The 14,910-nt window shown below is 34.7% G+C and overlaps 1 protein-coding gene across 4 annotated transcripts in view; it reads right to left on the bottom strand.

Moving 5' to 3' along the window:
- Window positions 1-373: 373 nt before the first annotated feature.
- The window catches only part of FAM204A (family with sequence similarity 204 member A), a 36,024-nt gene continuing 21,487 nt past the window's right edge, over window positions 374-14,910 (bottom strand). For all 4 annotated transcript variants that reach the window (XM_012739139.3, XM_076009758.1, XM_076009757.1 and 1 more), the window contains exons 7-8: window positions 4,380-4,486; window positions 374-4,073 (exon numbers count right to left, since the gene is read on the bottom strand). In XM_012739139.3, coding sequence (XP_012594593.2) covers window positions 4,022-4,073; window positions 4,380-4,486 — 159 coding nt within the window. In that variant the 3' untranslated portion in view covers window positions 374-4,021. The remainder of the gene's footprint in view (window positions 4,074-4,379; window positions 4,487-14,910) is intronic.

Here is a 14,910-nt window from a genome sequence, read left to right as displayed (position 1 = left end):
AGCCTATAATTGTGTTTCAGGGATTAAGATCACAAAAGCCAATGTGGCAAGAAGCTACTCTGACAGTACTACTGTATGTGAAGAAATTCCAGCAAAGTGAACACATACCTCCAGAGTACTCATAAGTGAGTAGGAGATACTGCTAAAGGGGAGACACACTTAATTTTAAGACTACAGCAAAACGGTTCGACTCCTAAGTTTCCTCATGGCAATCATCCTCGGCCACATGCTGCCCCGTCCCTTAATGAAGGCAAGAATCCCCTCCCAGGGAGTCTCTGTGCTTATTCCAGCTATTCACTAAGAAATGTGCATTTTTTTTTTCCATTTAAGGTGAGTAGTATGGAAGGAGGCTACAATAATAAAGACCACAGAATGAACTTCTGCTCATTTTATCAGTATCTACAGAGTATCCCAACCTCAAAAATGAAAAATAGACCTTATTGTCTCAGTATGCAACAAAGGTCAAGAACAAATATACAGTAATAAAAATATCTCGATAGTTCATTGAAACTTACTCTAGCACATACTCTACTTTCTAGCATAAAGACTCCAGCTCATTTAAATTTGCAATTCTAGAAAGATGTTATGATTATTTTATAATAAAAATTACTTGAAATGCATTGCTGTGGGTGTAAAATGCCTTAGACTTTTCAAAGTACTTTCAGACCATTACCATGTTAGAAGGCACTGATGCCACAAATGCCAATCTACATTTGGTTTTGGAAAAAGATTTTAATGTACATATTTTGTCCAAATATTTCTATTTGTTTCATGAAAGTCAGAGCTAAGACTTTAGTAGAGTGTAAATTTTAAGCCAATGAATAAACAGTTGGCTTGAAAAAATATTAAGTTGACATGCAAAGCATTTGTTGCTCTGCCAGATACTAAAAATAAAAGCGACTTCTGCCAACATGGAAAATCTTGAATTCAGTGGGTTCTGAATTTGACTACTAGGCTTCACTAAGTTAATTTTCCAAAATGGGATCTGACATAACATCAGCTTGCTTCCCCTAGTATCTCTTAAAAAATAACACACAATTTGCATTTTATTTAAACGTCAACCTCGTACAGTATTTTTCAGTTTGCAAGATATACCTTTACCTAACATCTAAAAATTTAGATTGTATCTTCATATTTTCAGAATTAAAATGTATCTTATTGAAGTTACTATAAGTTATTAAAATAACTAAAAGATAATATTTTAGATAAAAGATATAAAGAAAAAAATCAGATTTTAAATGTGAGGTTCTAAGCTGTTACTTAAAGTTCAGATAACATTTTGTTCTTGTCCTGGGCATGCTCCTCCCTCTCCCTTATCTGTCTGCCTAAAAAAATAAGTGTTTAAAATATGGAGTTTTAAGATTTATGATCAGTTACAGAAACCTGTTTAGGTACTGATTTATACTCTTGGCGGAGGTATTTAACTCTGTCATCAGACCTAATTATAGCAAACCTAAGATTATATATTCAAGTTCTCCTTTTGGTAAAAGAAATAGAATGTTCTGCTGAAAATCAGAAATATCCTGAGGGCTACCAAACAAGAATGCACTGCCAACTTCACTTCTCCAAACCAGTACTGTAAAGCTCAAAATTACTGTTCTTTAGTAAGTTGTTTTAGCCTGAAGTACTTAAATAGTAAATCACAGTTACATTAATGCCATACCGATGGCCTGAAACATATTAATCTCAGTTAACAATAACTGACGTTTACATTACTAATCTAATTCAGGCATTCTGGTGGTAGTAAATGCACATGTTAAAGCTTCAGGAACTGAAGTTATTAGTGATCCAAAAAGAATCTTTATTTTCCCGTGACCAGAACGGAGAGGACAAATGACTATACCCTTTAGGCAACACAGGTACTCTAGGAATAATGTTCCCATTTTATTGCTTTAATGAGTAAAATGTCTAATTCACATTAAAGCTGATCAAATAAAACTGGTCTCAAATGATATGCTGGCAGGGCCAACCCAAGACAACCTGCCCCTTCCTCTCCCCCAAATCCTTTGCTCCCACCCCTTCTCTTCTGCTGTGTCATAATGTTGTATAGCTTTCCATGACCCATGACCCCCCAAAAGTGGGGACTTAGGAGACGTATCCTCCCTTATCAAATGGGTCCCCTGCTACATCAGATTCCACCACAATGCCTTCCACTCAACTGAAATCTCTCCTCTACATGAGAACCCTGGGTAAGGTGCTGAAGAAGCAATCCTGGCACTGGAGTGGGCTGAAGAAGGGCTTCCGTGGCAGGGCAGGCTCCCATTACAGACCCTACAGGAGGCCACTCTGGAAGGCCTCCGCATGAATAGCGAAACGTGTCTGCAGGTATGTCACTCGGCGCTCTAAGCAGTGGATATGGGAAAAGAAAAATGAGGTAGAGGCACAAGGGAAATGCCTGTGTCGGGCCCCACTGGTGAGAATATTTATAGGACTCACCTGCTCAAAAATAACATTTTTAATGTTTCAGACAAAACCACTGGACAGTATAGTAGATATTTCTCAATAAAAGACTTTGACAGGAAAGGTTCCTGTAAGTTTATATTTACCTACTAGCAGTCGGAAGTAGATATTGCAGGTAAACTGTACATGATTGTATCTATAAAATGGAACTGGGAATTTTAAATCATAAAATATAAGATTTTCCAAGCTTATCTTGGAGGTCTGGATACCTTTTCATAATGAATTAGTATGAGACACAATCTCCTAAAAGTTTGATTTCTCTAGGCTGTCTTTCTCAATTAAATGGAAATAACATATGATTTTTAGACTCCTAAATAGCAACCAGGTATTCACTTATTCCGGAACACAGAAAAAACATTAAATGTGTTTTTTCTGTGTTTTAATGTGTTTTATCATTTAATTGATAAAATTTTGTTACTGTTTTAAGTCTAAAAATAACAGTAATATAATTATGATGTCTCATTTTATATGTTCCTGAATTTATATTATCAACCCAGAGAAAGTTTACATCAGACAGCTAGAAAACCCCTAACAAAGGATGAGGAAAGGAGGTGATGAAAACCACAGTAGGTAGTTCTCTACTTCTACTGAGCACTGAGTAGGGAGGTGCTAAAACATCCAACTCTGGTCTTCTCTACCAGCTTGTCAGGTTACTCCTCTATGCTCCTTCCAAAGAAGACCATGAAGCACACACATCTAACAAAAATTAATTCGTAGAGTACCAATCCTCCCTTTCTCCTTATTAATTCATTCCATCTTTTAAGGAGTAGTGGGAAAGAGGAGTAAAAACAAATGAGGTCTTAGAAGGTTCAAAGTTATAGTATCTTGAGTTAAATTGTCTGTTGAATACAATTATACCATTTTCTCTTCTAAGAACCAACTCATAAATTAAAGAATGATATAGCCAAGAAAGATATTTAGGAAGATATTTCTAGGCAAAGCTCAATTTAAATCATCCTCCAAATACTACATTCTGTCCCCTTTTTATTGTAATATTTTATCTACACAAAAATTGCTTTTACTATATAATTTTGAAATATCAATTCTATTGCCTCCAATAGAAAATCGATAATTACTTTTATAACATTAAAGTAATTAAAATCATTTGTATAGACAGTATCAATTGAGAGGTTTCTGCACTTATGACTAATCCATTATAAATACTTGCCAATCTTAAAAACACAATTCCAGTAAAAGTGCAGTTATAAACCAAGTACAGATAAGAAAAGTACAAGGAGCTCACTGGCTATGCTATACCAAATGGATAAAAAGCAAAATTGATTTTATACTGTAGGTCTATACAAATAAATAAAATCCCATCCTTTTTTTCTATATTTTTTCTTAGATTTCTTCATACAAATAACAGAATGCTTCATTTTATTCACTTCAATAGGATGAATTCCTTAGAGAAAGATTGAAAAGAGCTGATAATCAACTTCTAAATTTTATGCTGATTTTTTTCTACTTGTATCAATTTCCTGACATATTTAACATAAGCAGAAAAATCTTTTCAGTAAATTGAGCGCTTGAGTCTACAAATGTCTTGAAGAACTCTGACAAGTTACATATATCCCATGTTGCTTTTGGTTTCCCATCTCTTCTTTGCTTCAAATCTAAAATGAAGAACAAAAAAAACTCAATGTATTTTTTAAAAAATACTTTGCTAAAGTAACATGTTTACTAAGAGACCAAAGTAAGACAAACTTGAAAATTTGTCATACTCCAATGATTACAAAATAAACATCAAACAGGATGAGGAAATGCCTTTATATTTATAATCTGACAAGCATTCAACAAAGACACAAAGATAAAATGAATAAAAATTACACACAAACTGGACTCACAAGATATATTAGCAGGGTTTTTGCAATTAGTAAGACGTCAGTAGAATTAATAATAAAAACATTAAGTAAACTTACCCCCATGCAAGTTTCTTCTTTTTTCGAGCAGCCTGTGAATTTTCAGCTTCCTTTTTGGCTTTTACGAAGTTGTGGCAGGCAATTGCTTTAGCAATTTTTACACCAAGCTAAGAAAGAATTACAAAGAAAAAAGGTGAAAATAAAAATTCCAGCAAATACAATAGTAACAATAATACAAATAATTGAGAACCTGTGGATAAGAAAGCTATGCCTACAAGTTAGAAATTCTATGCTTAGGCCCCCTCAGACAAAATATAACAAATACAGAGATAGGCCCATATTTCCCTTAACTCCCAACAGATCCTTTACCCTAGTTATACCAGTCTCCTGGATAGAAATCCTTTCCAAAGAGGCCCCTCCAGGGTCCACAAAGGTAGTAATGAGGATCTTCAAGCTATTTTAGCATTGCAGTAGGCTGAGCAGGAATTTACGCCTGATAAGGCTGCAGAGACTGACAGAGACATCAAGTTTCTTTGCTCTGGGCTAGAATTATAGCAACTCAGTATGGTCATACCAGTTATCTCACGCTGATCAGAAGCTCTGATTGGCAGTCATAGATGTGATTAATAAAACATGGCAAAACTAATTACTACTTCATAAATGCACTTTGTATGATGGGCAATAGCTTTTAATTCACTGAGAGAAAAAAGAATTATCGGGGTGCTTAGAGGCAAAAAGCTAGGCACCAGGACCAGAGTACCTAGGTGTCCCTTGTGCAGAGCCCTCTGTGTGACCCCCTCACCCTTAAGCCAGTCCTACGAAATCCATTCAAAATGAAATCCCCCATCCCAGAAGTGTTCTCTACCTCAACCTAAAACAATCCTTGTTTCTGTATTTCTCCAGCCCTTCAGCTTCTATGCCATGACCTTACAGTTACACACTCTGCTCTACACAGCTTTCTGGCTGCAGAGCTATTCCACAGCAAGGATCTCCAGGATGGGCATAGTGATATTGTCTTGTTTTAGTGTGCTCTTATTTTTAAAATGCTCACCCACTGGATGGCTCAAGAGTATCCACTAAGAACTCAGGTTAAACAACAAAGGCTAAAAATCTCTATGTGGTGTTTCTTGCCTTTTCTATCCCTATACTCAACCTAATTCATATTAGTAGGCAGACTTGTAGAAGAGAAGAAATGACCTGGCAGCTACTCTGAAGTCTATGTATTAAAGCCTACGTTTTAGGGATCTGCATGGCAGGAGGTTAACAGCACATGTGTAAGGAAAGAAGCCAATTTAGGGAGGTTTGACATGCTCAACATGTCTTTCAGCTTCTTGGAGAAGAGTTTCCTTTAGGGTGAAATAGACAAGTAGTAATCAAGCACTGGCTTGAGTTTATAAATGAAAGCAAAAGTAGATCTGATTTTTCAGTCCAGGAAAGAATACATCTAAAGAACATAAGCAAATGGAAGGAAGCTGACAATCAAACCAAGACGCCAAGGTGGTCAACACTAACAGGAAAGCCACTGAAGAAAGAATGATTAATTGTAAAACAGACCAACCTCAGTGTCTTCTCAAAACTCAAACCAGTATTAGCAGCACTGTGGTTGTCATCCTTTTTACAGGATAACATTCATTCAACAAATTTTATGGAGGCACAACTGCCTTTGCCAGGGACTGTTCTAGGTGCTGGAGAGATAGCAATAAGCAAAACAGGGAGTTTTCAAATTGTGAGGCTGGGAGGAAGGTGTTGTCAGTTACATTTGACTACTTCAATACTGGCTGTTCTTTTGGTTCTCTTTTTAATTCCAGTTCTTTATCATAGAAAAGGTCACCTAAATGAACCAAAAAGGGGGGGGGGGCTATGACTCACAGGTCTGTAGCATAATCATCCCAGTTGAAAAGGAAAGTCTGAAAGGATGCTATGGCATAATGTATCATGAAGATGGAATTCCTATCTACTGAAGAGCTATCCCATTTGTCATACTTGTAAAACATCAAGTTAGTACCTGTCAACTAGTTAGGCTAGTCAACACTGCAAAATTAAACAAATGGCCAAATCTCACTGGCTGATCTTTTGTTTCTTGTTTCACTTAAAGTCCCTGTGGATAGGCAGGGCTCTCCTCCACCTTGTGGGGGCCAGCAACTCAACATATGGCTTTCAGGTTCACTATGGCAGAGCAAGAGCTGACGGGCCTCATACTAGCTCTTAAATGCTTTAGTCCAGAAATGAGACATTTCTGCTCACAGCCCACTGGTCAGAACTACTCACATGGCTCTACCTAAATGCAAGGGGGCTCAGAAATGTGGAGATACAATGGGATACTAGGGGAGCAGTAAATGCACCCAATAAACTGTCTTCTGATGTAAAACACAGTTTGCTACCTGAGTTTAAGATATACATAGGTCTCTCCACATTCATGTAGATGATTTAGTCTCTTTCCCATCCCTCATCCCCAAAAGGTAAAACATAAAAATCTATATTATTCCATTAACATCATTCCTATGTGTTATACATCAAAACTTGACATATAATATAGTTTTGCCAAACCCACCCACCAAAAAAAGACCCAGTCAGCTAGTTTATCTTATATTTAAATTGAGCCTATGGTTTAAGAAACAAAAATGCTCTGAACCATACTTGCCATGAACCATTAACTATTGAGAAATTTTTTTTCTAAAGCTGTTGAAAATTAAGAAATAGCTGACATTTTCCCAATATGATTGTCCTAGATTTAGGCCAGACAAACCAAAAAGCATCTCAGGGGTCTGGACATGCAATCGTTTGACTTCAACTGACTCTTCACTTTGACATGGTCATGTCCTCTAAGAATATAAAAGCTTTTAGTGTTCCAGCAACGCTAAAACCAAATCCAGCATAACTAGCATCACGGTACAGATTTAGAACATATGTTCCTTAACACAGTATAAACTGGTTAGAAATAATTTATCAGAACACATTAAACAACTATTCCACCACTCTGTGAACTAAATAAATATAATAAACAATTAGGTACATGGGCAACACTTGCAGACAGACCTGTTCCTGTAAAAGGCATATATTCTCTAACTGTATTTTATCTTAGGTTAGGTTAAGTGAAATGTTCAACTGATAAACACTGAACAAACCTGGTCTACGTATTCTTTACAGAAAAAAATCTTTTAGCTTGTAATGATGAAAAATCATAGCCTTTTTATGTCCTTCACATGCTTAAAATGAATGTGTTTGACTTATTTCTGTGAAGAAAAAAGGACAGAAATATCTGAAACTATAAAAGGATAATAAGACCTTCTATGGAAGAGAAGGCTGAGAAGAAACGCAATTTCCCAGTCAAGAGGACTAACCCAAGTTCCAGAATATAAAAGAATATCGTGCTGTGTTTCAGTTTTACAAACAAATAAAATAGGCCGACAAGAATCCCTCTTTCGCTTCTATAAAAAGAAAACTGTATCTTCATGCCCAATGTAAACATCACAAAAGCTTGGTCAATGGTTTTTATATTAAAAAAACAGTTTCAGGTCATCAGATAACTACAGCAACACAATATGGGAAGAATTTTTTTTAATGAATAAAAATACATACAAAATTTTTTGTATGTGTAGCCAAAGTATCAGCATTTTCCATATAGAACATCCAATATTTTGCTGCATTTTAATTAAGGTGTCTAAACATTATCACAAAGAACTGCAAATTGGTCAGAGCATGCAGTAAGGAAAATTAAGCTCTAAAGGCTTTTTATCACCATATTTCAGGAACCAAGGGTGTAAAATGTTCTAATTTGGGATATATTAAAAGCCATAAAAGGTCTTTCAAAAAGATTAATGGTACTTTGCTTGGATTTAAGATAAGGGCTTTAGCTGGTTGGAAAAGCAGGGCCCTGGCTGGACCCTTGAGGCATTCATCTTTACAGCCACTTGGAAGATTTGTAAAAGCGTCTGCATAACCTCAAGCAAATGCACGGCGACATTTTTTTAATTCCTTTCAATTTTACAGGTTTAGCCTGTGTAAATCATATTGGGTTGTAAAATAGATATAATGGCACATCCTTGTAACCCAGTACAGATTTTTAAAAGACAAACTTCAAAATAAAGTTAGTTTTTCTTGCAAAATCTTGTCATTATAAAGTTTGCTGATAATCATTTGAAGTATCTGATTCAAACAGCTTAATCTAGCATAACTGTAAATTTCTTATTCATTTCATAAAATATTTTACTCATCTCAAAATTACTAGCTTATAACAGATTTATAAAGTTTTCCTCCCTTTTGAACACTCTCAAGGCACTTATTTAAAAATACCAATTATCATACTTTAACTTTTTATAGAATAATAGGTCTCTATGAAAAATATTTATGCCATTCTCTTTTGTTCTTTAATTAAATGAAAACAGATGTTTTCTGAAGTAAAGCGGAACCATTACTGGAGTACTTAAAGTGTTAAGGTCTTTAATTTTTATATCAGTTTGGTCGACAATTCCTGATTGTCTTTACTCAAGCTCAACATTAATGTCAAGCAAGTTACCTAGGAGACGAAAGAGATCAAAGAGACAAAAACCCCTCCAATGTCTGATTAATCAAGCCTGCAAACAGCTTATTTCTTTTAGCCTGCATGCAAGTATGAAAATGAGATTCTGGGAGCCGAACATTGTGCAGATTTGTTCATTCTTATCAGAACAAAGCCAGCGGCAGCTTATTTCATGGATCATTGGCACTGTCATCAGTGCTACACAGAACGGGTGACAGCTCCTCATTTTGAGGCTTGAACAAAATTAGCAAAAAGTCGGCACAAATTAGCCTCTCATCTTTTTAGTAATATGACATTATTCATTTACTTTTTATCCAATTTTTAATTTTTTCCTTGTCAGCTATCCCTTTCTAGTGTCTCTTGCATGGCATCATAAAATGCCTTCCAAAAAAACAAGCAAAGAAATAGTCAAAGTTGAAATAACATGCAAAGTTCAAGAAGCAAATAAGAAAAAGCACTTCCAATGACTAATGATGCTGTGGTTTTCTTTAATAACTTTCAAAACTTTGCACTAATATTGATTAAAAAACAGCTCAGAATGCCACATAGTTAAGGACTTTTATGAAATTGGGGGTATATTTCAAATAAAGTATATAATGTGGCTAGTGTGTTTCACTCAAACCACAATTTTATATGGTATGTGCTATAGTAAATTCAGGACATGTACGTTTGGTTTGGTACCTTTCCCTCCACTGTCACACCTGAAATGCCAAAGCTCTGATGACAGTCAATAAGCTAGGCATATCCAGTCACTTAACTGACTTTAAATCATTTCTTTAAGAAATCACACCTAATTTCATTGTCATCTTAAAATGTACATGCACAAGTTTGCATACATTTGTTTACTATACATATATCTGTGTGTGTACAACTATGCACACACCTATTGATTTTTATATCTACAGCTTCATTATCACTTTATTTCAAAGCATAACCCCAAAATTCCTGTTTTTAAAACACATCAAAAAGATATATATATATACACACACACTTACAAATATCTTTCATCATATGTCTTTGTACATAAGCTATGACTCATACTCAACTTAGATTTCATAGTGGAATAGTTTACATAACACCTGTTATAATGATGACTATTAAGGCTTCAAATTGTACGTAGATTGAAGTATTACAAAGGAGGGAGAAAAGATGTTATACTGTTGAAATTAGTCCTGGATATAGACATTTATATTCAAGGAACTTATTCCATTCATAAGGGGGAAAAAAGCATTAAAAAATTAACCATAAGCTGCAAGATGCTTTACACAGCCCCCATCAGAAAGACAGTTTTTTTAAAGAACTGTAGTACTGTTTTCAGCAATTTCTTTATCTCTGTTCTTCTAAGTAAGAAAGCCTATTAACAAGCTTTGAACTTAAAATCACATTTACAATAATGTGCCATCAACAGTTTTATAAGCTAATTAGAAAAAGATTAATTAATGACTGGCTGCTAATAAAATGGCAATCATGAAGAAAGAAACCAAGGGTGCTAAGCTTCAACTACCACCAATTAAGAGCTAATTACAAACAAATTATATATGTGTTTTGCTGTGGGCTTTAATTTACTAAAATGGTTTTAATTAAAAGAGAAAACATGCTGATTAATTGAACTGCAGAAAAAATCTACAGTATAAACTGTGCTTTGTCTGTCTCTTTAATTAGACTTGTAACATCTGAAATCTTTTTTTAAGGTTAGTTAAAAGCATAGATAAACATAATTAAAAGACAGCACAAGGAACACCATTTGAGGTGATCACCCAATCATACCCCAAAGGTTAAAAGAAAACATCCTCAGTGCAATGAGATCTGAGTAGGCACACCTAAAAATCTGAGAGAAAACACCATCACTGAGCACTAATCTTATTTTTCTGATGTTAAAAATGCTCTAACGTCACTGCTAAACACAGTTTGTATGGGAACAAACATACCTTCCAACTAGAGATAAAGGAATTCATACAGGCCCTCCCTTAGTTGAACAGATATAGCTTATTTTCCATACACTGTCCTAACTATTCGTCTGTATGTAATAACTGAATTACTTACAAGAACTAAGGAGAACAAGGCTTGAAAGAATTAAAATAACCATTTGAAAGCCTCCCAGACTGTGTGCAGACTACAAATGATGCAGGGAGGAAGTTTTAAATTAGAAAGCATTGAGAGATGACCAAAGTTAAGGAAAGGGAGTCAATTCTAAATGATCCCTAACCAGAAACACATACCTTTCTGGAAGGCAGAGAGTTCCTACCTTTCCTAGGTGGCTGCTTAAGCTGCTGACCAGCAGAATCCTATTCAGTGAGGTTTTTCCCTCCTTAGAGTCCTATAGTCTTTCCCACTGCTAATCAGTGAAAAAATACAAAAAAAAAAAAAAAAAGGTCCTAAATTCTACTGCCTAACTGGAAAGAGAAAATAAATAATAAATAAATAAGTGAAAATTAAGGGATCGAAGTCAGAGTAGCAAAATTTGAAAGAAAGACATAAAATGTATTTTACAAGAGAGTTTTTAGACATTATATGACTCCATATGAAATAATCATTTAAGAAAAAAAACACCATTTGCTTTTAGAGCAAAATCCCTACAGTTAGATTGTATTCATCACAAATACCCCTGGTAGTAGTAACAAAATAACTTCCTTTCCATAAAAATAAAATGTGGAAATGGAGATATGAAATTTAAACTCAATATATAAAAATAAAATCTAATGCATTTTTACTGTTTACCCAATCTTCAGCAGCTAGAAATCACAGTAATTATGACAACAGAAAGGACCTGCCATCCTTCAACAGGGTAATAGGTTCCAGTGATAAATTTTTATAATACCTAATTGGAATATACTGTTCACCTTTCTATCTGAGCAAACTGTTTTAACTTAGAAACATGGCTGTCAAGATATGTCTACCCAAAGAAAGTATTTACAAAAACAGGAAGAAAACAATTTTCTTCTCTGGATTATAGAATAAAGGGTTTGGAACTGAAAGATCTGCTTCACTATAATATGTCTTTCAATTCAGGTTCTTTTTTGTTTTTGTTTTTGAAGCAAACATAATAGCACTGATGAGAAGTAACTTTAAACATCTCTAGTTCAAAAATTTAAGCAAATGTTTCAATTTTCAACTCTAGATATAATAATAGTCCAGGTTTTTTGACAGGTAAATCTGTCAAAATTGCATTGTTTGAGAAGGATTCTTTTGGAGGGTGGGAGGAAGGGGACCTTCCAGTCCCTATTCCATCAAGACAATAGCACTTACATCTACATAAAACTGATAACTGAAATGAAAAGGGCAAACTGTAGTCAAACCCTCTCAGGGAAACCAAAGCCTAACAATAACTTGGAAAAATTCTGAATGCTAGAGAGCAAGTGCTACAGCATCCAAAGCATTTCTGAGAAAAGACTACTTTTTAGATGGCAAAATAAAATGCAGAAACTGTCTTCTCAAATGTACATATATAACACTCTTAGATAAGAATACCTTCAGATTTTCTAGGAACTGCTCTAAAAATAGACCTTAGGCTACAAATTAATAGTCTGCACAAATTTAGGGAGCATTTAATTCACTTGGCTATGAAAGAATATAACTCAATCAATTCAAATTTAATTTTTAAATGGACATTCCTATCTTCTTTAAGAATTAACAGACTATAATACTTCAACATTATTAACTTTACCTATACTTTACAATCTAAAAATTAAGCAGTGTACTTTATATAATAAAAGTAAAATTAAATTCCTGGTTTAATTCATCCTGCCAATATAATATTTACTTATATCTATAAAGAAGATACTGTTAAAATGAGAGATATATTCTTTATCTTTTTTAATCACTTCTACCTGTGATACCTTGGTTATGTTCTAAATAAATATTAAACTGAATAGCACTAAAAGCTGATGCCATTGCCTCAGGTCCTCATTTACAAGTTCTATAAAACGAGCTTTGAAATATGAAACATTTTATCATATCATTACTATAAATTGAAGGGTTTTGGTCTTAGCAAAGATGGAAGTGGATTATAACCAAATACCTCAGATGTGAATATTAACACCTTGCAAATCATCAAAAAACAATATGACTACTCTTTCTAGGTTGCAAAGAACTGTTATAATGTGACAAAATGAAGTACTGGCATTTTTTTTAAGGAGTCAATTACTTGGTGTTGTCAACGACTATCCTATTTCAGTTCCTTACAAAAAAAAAGCTTAATCCTTAAGAACATAAAAATGTTTAACCAAAATTCATAGACAACCTCTCTTCCCCATTCATTTCTGCCATCACACTGTACAGGGATAACTAAAATCAATCTGAGCAATATACCCAGTTAATGTAGCAATGACTCACTGGGTGGTAGAAACTCACTGTTTTGCTGCCAGAGTTGGTTTTTATCGACAGTAGGCTAACCTGAAGATGCCTAGAGAGAAAACCTCTTTACAAAATGTGACTAACTGCTGCTTACTTAATCAAATCTAGGCTTTAGTACTTAATTTTAAAATACTTGCCTTCCACTGGTTTCTATAAATTGGTATGATCTGGATTGTAACAAAGATAACATGTAAGAAAAGACAATACCAAAGGATGGCATTTTCAAGGATTACTATCAATGAATGGAATGTACTTCCAACCAAGTCTGAGCCACAAATATGCTCAAATACTGGTATGTGCATAATACACACACACACACACACACATACATATATATTTCAAATTGGAACAGTTTTGTCAGTATAACACAAACCCAAGTATATATTTCTACTTTATCTATCCCCCTTGCTAACTAAGAAGTATTTAACCAAGAGGAGGGAACAGTCTCAAAATGATGACATTACTACATGGCAAAACCAACAATGACAGAAAGCACAATCTTGATTGAATCATCCCCCCCCAAACCAGATTATATTCATCCTTAATGTCATCATTAATTTAAGGGAATGTGATCCTGGAAAACCATGTGCTTGCTGTGCCACCACGATAGCACACTGACGGCCTTATTTTGGCATACCGTTTTTTTTGAGGAACTGTTTTCAAGGCCTATTCTCAGACATGGTTCTACTTTTGGCTTCATTTTTCTCAATACTTATGCTGCCCTATTGGTTTCACAGGCTTATAAATGTTAAACATCAAAAATTAGTTTCACTTATTATGGTTGGAAAAGGCTTTAAGAACTCTGGGATCTGTGCCTCTGAGCAAAGGCTTTATCAGCAGGTCCCAGTCACTGCTGCTTGAAAAAAGAAAACGGTACTGATTAAAAACCAATATACCTGATTTCCAAAAGGACACCTACTATGCATGTATACATTTAATTCATAAAGGGCTTCTGCCCCTAAACTCACACTTACTTCTCAAAATCCCATCCACACATATCTACAGTGATTGGCGCCAAGGGAATAAATATGAAAAATTAAATCTCAAACTAAATCGTTCATTCAAGAATTCCATCTTGATTAGTTATTCTTCACGGGGGTTTAATGAACATGACACCAGTATCTTTCCAACGTCTGTGCCTAAACAGTAAACATTTTCCAATGTTTTCCCACTTACACAGGGAGAAGAAAAGGGCCCGAATTATTCTTTCTTTCAATTAGAATTCTATAATTCTATACCAAATGAATTTATTTTACCACCAAATACTTTACCAGAAAAACGTTTACTATCCATACAAGTGCTGAAAATATCATGTATTTCTAAAGCAATCTCATTTGTCATAGAGTGTGCAAGGAAACAGCCCATAAAATGTAAAACACCTAGTCAGTATTACACAATTCCCATTCCAAAACAGCACTATGAAAAAATAAAACAGCAAAACAGAAATTTAATATCCCCAAAAGAAACACATTTCTGAAGCCTTTAAGGCACTACTTCTGTATGTTGTGACAAGCAGCTTCAAACCGCACACAGGAAGTGAATACTCACCAGTGAATACTACTGAAGGAGGTAAGGGCTAAGTTAATAGGCAAGTGCTGGTGGGCAGAATGTCACATGATGACCCCATCCCAGTGCACCATTAAGGAATACTATACCCAATTCTCAATTGTCCAAATTATACTGTGAGATTTAACATGGATACATAAAAGATTCTATAAT

The sequence above is a fragment of the Microcebus murinus genome, chromosome 14, assembly GCF_040939455.1.
Source record: "Microcebus murinus isolate Inina chromosome 14, M.murinus_Inina_mat1.0, whole genome shotgun sequence".
Taxonomy (NCBI): domain Eukaryota; kingdom Metazoa; phylum Chordata; class Mammalia; order Primates; family Cheirogaleidae; genus Microcebus; species Microcebus murinus.
Note: the sequence above shows the minus strand (reverse complement) of the source record. Positions and strands in the feature narration are given on the sequence as shown.